Raw genomic sequence first — 7,944 nt, 5'->3', positions numbered from 1 at the left:
CTTCGACACCCCCCAGGAGGCCTTCGGGGCCCTGCGGCCCGTCTGCGTGCAGCTGACGAGGGCGCAGAGCCTGGAGAACGTGGCGCGCCTGCGGGCCCGCCTGGCAGGCGTCAGCGCCCCGGCCCTGCAGGACCTGCAGGAGTACGTCCTCTTCCCCCTGCGCTTCGCCCTGAAGGTGCCGGGGCCCAAGCAGGAGCGGCTGGTGCAGAGCGTGGTGCAGTGCATCTCCTCCGTCCTGGCAGCAACGCGCGTGAAGAAGCCGGAGCTCCTGCAGGAGCTGTTTTCCGAGCTCTGCACGTGCCTCTCCCCCCCTTCCAGCTCCAGCAAACCCGCCTGGCTGTCAGAGGAGCTGAAGCTGGCTGTGATCCAGGCACTCCACACCCTGATGCATTCAGCTTACGGGGATGTTATCTTGTCTCTGTATCAACCTTCCACCCTTCCTCTCTTAGGATTTGCTGTATCTTTGCTTCTGGGCCTAGCAGAGCAAGAAAAAGCAAAGCAAATTAAGATCTCTGCTTTGAAGTGCTTACAGGTCCTAGTTCTGCAGTGTGACTGCCAGGAGCACCGACACCTACATGAAGACGAGGCACAGCAGTGTGGGGATTTGTTTGCTTCCTTTCTGCCTGGGATTTCCATTACACTGTCTCGGGTTATTACTGGAGACATCAAACAAGGTCATAAAACCACTGTTTCTGCCATCAGACTCTTTTATCTGACTGTTGGCTTCGTAATGGCTGATGCACAGCTAGCCAGAATCCCAAAGAATAAAGAAAAGCTGCCAGTGGAACAAAGCAGGATATCAGAACTAATGGTCCATAGAGGGCCTGACTGGAGTAAGAGTACTGCTGAAAAACTCTCTCTCCTCCTGCATAAAATAGTTGAATTTTCTTCAGGTCACCCCCACTGGAAAGTGAGACTGGAGGTGGTAGAACTGGTCCACCACTTACTGAGGAGCTGTGGCCGGGCACTGGTGGCCTCCTTCAGTCACCTTTTAAAGGCCGCGGTTGGGCTGGTGAACGATGAAAGCAGCGAAGTCCAGAGCAGGTGTAAGGAGGTCCTGCAGGGCATAGCGGAGCAGAGGATCGTGGCACAGAACAGGGCTCTCGCCGACGTCCTCTCTGAGAACCTCCACTCCCTTGCCACGGCTCTCCCTCGCCTGATGAACTCTCAGGACGACGCGGGCAAGGTTTCCACGCTGAGTGTGTTGCTTGGCTACCTGAAACTGCTGGGCCCCAAGATTAACCTCGTCCTCAACTCCGTGTCCCACCTCCAGCGTCTGTCCAAGGCGCTGATGCAGGTCCTGGAGCTGGACGTGGCAGACGTGAAGGTGGTGGAAGACAGGCGCTGGGGCTGCCAGGGCGCCTGCCAGCCCTCGGGGTCCCTGCAGTGCGGCCTGCAGAAAGGCCGAGCTCAGAAGAAATACTTCCGCTTCTTCACGGAGGAGAGAGTTTTCCAGCTCCTTCAGCAAATCTGTCGTGTTCTTGGCTACTATGGGAACCTCTATCTGCTCGTGGATCATTTCATGGGGCTGTACGGCGAGTCCGGCGCGTACCGGAAGCAGGCGGCGATGGTCCTCAACGAGCTGGTTGCCGGAGCTGCCGGGGTGGGAGTGGATGTTCTTCAGGAAAGGGAAGTTCCTCCGGCCGTGGATGATCTCAGAGGGTCCATAGTGTCCATTCTCGACGAGTACACAGACCAGGCCAACTGGTACTTGATCACCAGCATCGATACAGAAGACATCCCCCAGGAGCAACCTGTGCAGCGTCCAGGGCTCGCTGCCCGTCCGGGAGGTGCGTGCGGGAGCGTTCTCCTTCCGTCCCCGGAGCCCCACGTAACGACCCGCGCCCTGAACAGCAACATCTGGCAGATCTGCATCCAGCTGGAAGGCGTTGGCTGCTTCGCTGCTGTCCTCGGGAAGGAGTTCCGGCTGCTGCTGCTGTCAGCTCTCTACCCAGTGTTGGAAAAGGCTGGTGACAAGACTCTGCTCATCAGCGAGACGGCACTGGGGACACTGGGAGACATATGCGAGGCCTGCAGTTACGACTCCTTGCAGTGTTTGATTAATGAGAATTCTGACTATCTGGTGAATGGGATTTCCCTGAACTTGCGCCAACTGGCACATCAGCCCCGCGCTGCCCAGGTCCTGGACACTATGCTGAGACATTCCGACGCCAGCTTGCTGCCACTGGTCGAAGATGTGATCCAGGACGTCCTGTCTGCACTAGATCAGTCTCACAGTACCCAGGCCTCCACTTTCCTCGGGGTCCTCCACTCTGTCATGGCAGCTTTAGGTATCTCCATGATTTGACTTTGCGTCGGTCAGCCCTGCTGTAACAGGGTACTTGTCCTTGACCTTCCGACTGGCCGGGGCAGACTGCAAGTACCCGAGGTACTGCAGCGTGACGGCAGCTCCGCCCTGCATGGTGGGCCAGCTCTGAAGCAAAGATCACCAGTAGCTTCCCCTCTCCACAACTGGTTTCCATTTGGCCTGCGGACTTGCAGGAACGTGGCCCTTCATGGTTGGGAAGGGGTGGATTTGCTGCTCCCATAAATGGGGAGGTCGCAGTGATGTGACTGCAGGTGCCTGGCACTGTAGTTCTCTCCCGTGAGACTTGGTTGTCACGTTTGTCCCAGGGACTCCGTGGTGCCTTGCCGGGGGCTCGTGCCCGCACGGTGACGTGTCTGTGCCTCTCTTGCAGCGCAGTGGTTCGGATCCTCCCGCGGTGGAGAGGAGCAGACGGGCGAGCGGCTGCGCGGGGCCTCGTCCCAGGGGCTCCAGGTGGTGACACGGCAGGAGGTGGAACAATTCTTCCGTGACTACGTCAGGCAGAAGCAGATCGCAGAGGGCGATCTGCCTGACGCAGGGGCTGAGGAGGCAGGTCAGTACCGCGTGCGGATGGGGGAGAGCGTGTTCGGCTTCGAGAAGGACAGTGACCTCTGAGGTTTCCTCTTGCCAGACGAGGGACATGGGACCAGGCCGGAGTCACGCTTGCTCCAGACCGTCCCAGGCTGGCTTTGAGCTGAGCTTATCTCATGGAAGGTGCTGCTGGGGTTTCTGGCTTAGTTCTGTGCCGAGGCGGGGAGTGGCGTTCACAGGCCGAGGCTTGTCTGGCTCTGAGACACAAGCACACTTATGTTTTCCCTTACTTCATAACAGGTTATTTGGGTTCAGGACCCAAAGTTTCCTCTTTCCAGGATCCTACTGCATCTCTCTCACCCTCCCTGTACCATTTTCTCCTGGCTAATGATGCCACCACTCCTGTCTCACTTGGCCCCGGTAGGCCCCGCAGACATTCATATAGGAAACTTTTTAGTCTTTACTGGGCTATGCTGCAATCCTGACCTTTAAATAGTTCATCTTTAAATACCCAGGCTTTTCATTTTTAATAAAAATCAATGGGAAATAAGTCCATGGTGAGGAGAAACTGCAAATGTCAGACCAACTGCATTGTCCAGTAAAGAAAGCAAACCTTCCCTAGTCCCACACTCTTAACTGAAGCCGACACTTAACTCACATAACTCAAGCATAGACTCGACTCTATCTAAATATGTTAAAAAACGCCAAAGGCCTCGCTCAGGAATTAGCAGAGCAGCTATGGGTGGGTATTGTGATCTCCCAGAACTTCAGCTCATGTTCACGGCTTCAGTAACGGTTTTGTCTTCCAGATGAGGTTCCCCCTCCTGCTAAACCGGAGCAAACCCACTCTGACACGGGGGGAGAAGCCCTGCTGCCCAGCCACGCTCAGCTGGCCAAGGAGGTGATGGAGAGATGCATCCACCTGCTGTCCGATGGGCGCCTCCGCGTGCGCCTGAGGGTCAGTAGCCACGGGGCCTGGGGAGAGGTGGCCCCCGCGGAGGGGGCTGGTAGCCCGGCAGCACGGCACGGTGGGCACTGGCCTTCCTGCCGTGAGGAGCTGGGCGCTGCCTCTGCTCACCGGGAGGGACACGCCGGGTGTGGCAGGGGAGGGGGGATGCGCTTCTGGAGTAATCTGGTTTAGCACTGGCAGCTGGGCTGAGCTGAATCTTAAGGGGGGCTTAAGATGGATGCTCCTGACAGTCAAGTCTTGTGCCTCGGCCTTTGGTGGAGGAAGCAGAAGCATCTTTCTGCCATCGAGGTCTCCCATCCCCCTTCCCCAGATGGTAGCACACAGGCTGATGAACATTTTTGAAGTTGCTGGGGTGATGATAAGCAGGGCTAGAAGCCTGGGTTTTCTTTAATTATGAAAATCCTTTGAAGGTGGCCTCCTTTTAAACTGCAAAGCAAGACAGAAAATGCAGCAGTGAGGCATAACCCAGATTCTTAGCACAGAGGCCCCAGCCCTCCCAGGTGATCCTGCTGCCACAGGACTGGTGGGGTCCTGGTGTGCAGCCCAGCCTGCAGGGTCAGGCAGGAGCCATGCCCTGTTTCCAGCCCAGCACAAGTTTTGTCACTGTGCTACTCGTCCCTTTGCGAGCAGGCCTGTGCTCTGCCCGGTTCTCCCAGGTCACGCTGAGGTAAAACCAAACCCTTCTGCACTAAACCCTCCTTTCTCCTGGCTCCCCGGCGTGACCCTGGGGACCCCCCTGACCGCCTGGTGCTGCACCCCTCTGAATGTCTGTTCCTGCCCCTCCTGCCCAGGTCCTGGACGTGCTGGAGCTCTGCGTGACTGTGCTGCATCCCCACGGAAACCACCTGCTTCCCCTGGCCCACCGCGCCTGGCCAGCTCTCGTCCCCCGCCTGACGAGCGATGACCCTCTGGCAGTGCTCAGGGCCTTCAAGGTACAGCAGCGAGTCTCTGCCAGCAGCCTTCAAGCTGGCGCTTAGAAGGCAAGTGGGGGCATTGCTGTGGCCCGGGGGAGAGGCACTCAGCTTGGGGGGGATTTGTAAGCATGGTTCGGAACACGGGGTCACCACCCTGCAGGCAGTGGGCTTGGACCACTCCCACTGCAGCTTGTCCAGAGATAAAACCTTGTCGCCCTTCCTGGGGAGCAGGGGTTAGTGGTTGGTGCAGGGAAGGAGGAAACAGTTCTTTCACGGCCTAAGCAGCTGTCAGAAGCACTGCAGAGTGCAGCTTGCCCTTGCTGGGGCCACAGTCTCAGCACTCCCCTTTGGAAGCCTGAGACTGAAGAGGAGGGATTGTTTCACCACCGCGGCGTCAGCAGGGAGGGGAGAGGTAAAGCAAAGACTTAAGTCTCGTAATAACGTTATTAAGAGAGCTCCCGACCACGTCAGCTGCGGCCTCTTCCCGACTCACAGGTTGGGCAACAAAGCGTGTTTCCAGAGGTTGCCAGCCCCAGGGTTTCACGGGGCTTCCACTGCTGTGCGGAACAAGATTCAGTTTGGAATCCTGCAGTGTGAATAAAAGGAGTTGTGATTCCCCAAACTGAAGCAGCCACACGCTAGAGTTTCAGAGTAGCCACGCCTCACACCTGCCTGCCCTAAAAGAAGGGAGAGATTGCCACACAAAACTAATTAACTCATGAAAAGTTCAAGGGGTTGTTGCAATTAGCGCTGAGTTGGGGGATTGGTATGAGCAGTCCCCTGGTCCTGCCTTCCTGAATCTGGGGCCGGGAGCTGCAGCGTCAGTGTACACCAACATAACAGGCGTCTCTGCCCTGCACAGCGAGCCGCGCCCTGAGGGAAGGTCGCAGAGAGAACAGGGCTTCAGCCCCAGGGATCCCCCTTTGGTTTTAGGTGTATTTAAGGCCGTTGTGGTTTTTCTCCCGGGCACACACCGGTAGTGCCGGGTGCCCTGTGCTGTAGCTGACCGGCCTTTCTGTTTGCTGGCGTGCTTGTAGAGACGGACAGTGTCCCCCACAAAGGTGATTTATATTTTAATGGCATTTTCCGTCAGAGGCTCCTCCAGCCGTTCTGAGTATGAGCTCAGAAGCTCCTCTTACCTTTCCGGGGCTGGCAGGAGAGGTGAAACCGGCGTGCAGGGTGCGGGGCCCTCGGCCGCTCGGTGGGGAAGCTGCGGCAGGTGCGGTCACGTCGCTCCCACCTGCATAAAAAAACCCATCAAAGGAGGGCAGAGCCTTATCCCCCAGGCTGGTGGGGCTGCCGAGCCCCTTGCAGCCCCGTGGTGCGCTCGCCCTGCAGTAAGTGCCGCGTGTGCCCTAGGTGCTGTGTACGCTGGCCCAGAGGTGCGGGGACTTCCTGCGGCAGAGGTTCTGCAGGGACGTGCTGCCGCAGCTGACGCGCTCCCTGCTCAGCCAGGCCCCCACCAGCGCCAGGGCCGGGCCCGTCTACAGCCACACGCTCGCCTTCAAGCTGCAGCTGGCTGTGCTGCAGGGGCTGGGTTCTCTCTGCGAGGAGCTGGACATGGGTGAGTACTGGCCCAGGCTGCGTGAAGCCTCGGGCAGATTTCCCTCTTCTCCTTTCGTTTCAACTGACCAGGCCTGCGCTTGCTCCTCACCCTTCTGCTGCCCCTTGGGACTGATTTCCTGATCCTCTCCAGCCTCGTCCCACTTGGGTCCTGCTGGGCCTTAGTCTCTTCTCTCCGAGAGCTCTAAAGAGGGGCCGTTCACTTTTTACTCCCCGGGAGACAAATGGGAGAGAAGATGCCCAGCCCCTTCCCACACCTGGCAGCTCATCTGCCCTGTGCATGAGAAGTGGGTACACAGGGGGTGCAGCTAGGCCTGTTGGGCCATGCTTTGTTCTTAATTAACTGAAGAACTGGAGCCCAGATGAGACTTCTGGTTAACTTCACTGGTTCCATTTTGGGGTGTCTCTCTGGGTCACCCTTTAAATGCAGCACGTCACATTGTTCTACTGAATGAAGCGCTCAGAAATTCTACTGGGTTAAGCTTCTGGAGCTGACTTTGATGAGGGAGAGGGTTTGCTGGCTAGTTGCTCTTTTCCTCTCCCAATGCCCTTGATTGCTTTCCTAGCTTTGCAGCGAGGTGAGGTCGGAAGAGCTCTGGGTCAGGCAGTTCAAAGGCTCAGAAGCCTCTGGCTGCCAATTTAGAACTGATTCTGTTAGGCAGCAGCCGCTGAGTAAGTTACCTCCTACCCTCCTTTTCTGTTCCATTTCTGCAGGTGAGAGTGACCTGAATAAGGTGGCAGATGCCTGCCTGATCTACCTCAGTGCCAAGCAACCCGTGAAATTGCAGGAAGCTGCCCAGAGGTAACTTCTCTTGAATGCAGATGTGTCAGGTGTACAAATAACGTGGGATGGAGGGAGCATGGCAACCCCTTTCCTTCGGCACCTTTCCCATTCCTCCCTCTGGCAAGTTTGAGTCCTGCAGAGCAGGATCTCTCGTGGAAGTTAACCCCTTTCTCTGGTGAAGCATCATTTGCTACCCAAAACGAGCTAGAGAGGGTCCTGGCCCACAGTCACAGTTGACTTTCAGATTGCCTCATGCTGCCTTTGGAGGCAGAGGGGGACGATGTGCCCCGTGCTTTTTTCCAACCACTGCCTGTGCTAAAATACTTGGGGCTCTCAGCCTGCTGGTGGCATGAAAGTGCAGAGGGGCTGACAGCTGTGCAAGAGGATGTGCCAGACGTTCCCATGTATTTTATCCCTTCGTACCTCCCGCGGGCTGGGGGATTTACTTCTGTCCTCCTTCCCTTTTCCCTGGGCTCCTGTCATCGCACCAAGCCAGGCCCTGCCGGGCGGACCAGGCTTTGTTTGGGAAGCTGTCAGTCTTGGCACCCGTCTTGCTCTGAGAAGCCTGGGGGAGGTTAAAAGAGCACAAACAGTTTAGGTGAACACGCATCAGCTCTGTGAAGTGTTGACAGACACAGGTTGCTGCTCGGTGTTCGAAATCCTGCTCAGCATGTTCCTGCTGTCAGGATAAGAAATCGCTGTTGTCATACGGTGTCACCTGGAAACCAGGCCGGAGATGTCAGCGGGCGGGAGGAGCCCGCCTCTCCCTTCCCGCGGGCTGTGAGCCTCTGCCCCAGGACGGCTGCGAGCCCCCCGCCCTGTGCGGCCGGCCTGGCCCCGGGGCTGCGGCGGGGGG

General features: G+C 57.5%; 1 protein-coding gene across 1 annotated transcript in view; it reads left to right on the top strand.

Annotated features, from left to right (window-relative positions):
* Window position 1: 1 nt before the first annotated feature.
* Window positions 2–7,944, top strand: part of TTI1 (TELO2 interacting protein 1) — a gene marked incomplete at its 5' end in the record, with an annotated part of 11,543 nt that continues 3,600 nt past the window's right edge. Inside the window, 6 exons of the mRNA XM_026862357.1 lie at window positions 2–2,291; window positions 2,700–2,879; window positions 3,667–3,815; window positions 4,619–4,759; window positions 6,101–6,305; window positions 7,019–7,106. Coding sequence (XP_026718158.1) covers window positions 2–2,291; window positions 2,700–2,879; window positions 3,667–3,815; window positions 4,619–4,759; window positions 6,101–6,305; window positions 7,019–7,106 — 3,053 coding nt within the window. The remainder of the gene's footprint in view (window positions 2,292–2,699; window positions 2,880–3,666; window positions 3,816–4,618; window positions 4,760–6,100; window positions 6,306–7,018; window positions 7,107–7,944) is intronic.

The sequence above is a fragment of the Athene cunicularia genome, assembly GCF_003259725.1.
Source record: "Athene cunicularia isolate RWA chromosome 20 unlocalized genomic scaffold, athCun1 chr20_part2, whole genome shotgun sequence".
NCBI classification, from domain to species: domain Eukaryota; kingdom Metazoa; phylum Chordata; class Aves; order Strigiformes; family Strigidae; genus Athene; species Athene cunicularia.
The sequence above is the reverse complement of the archived record's forward strand: the minus strand, read 5'-3'. Positions and strand labels throughout refer to the sequence as shown.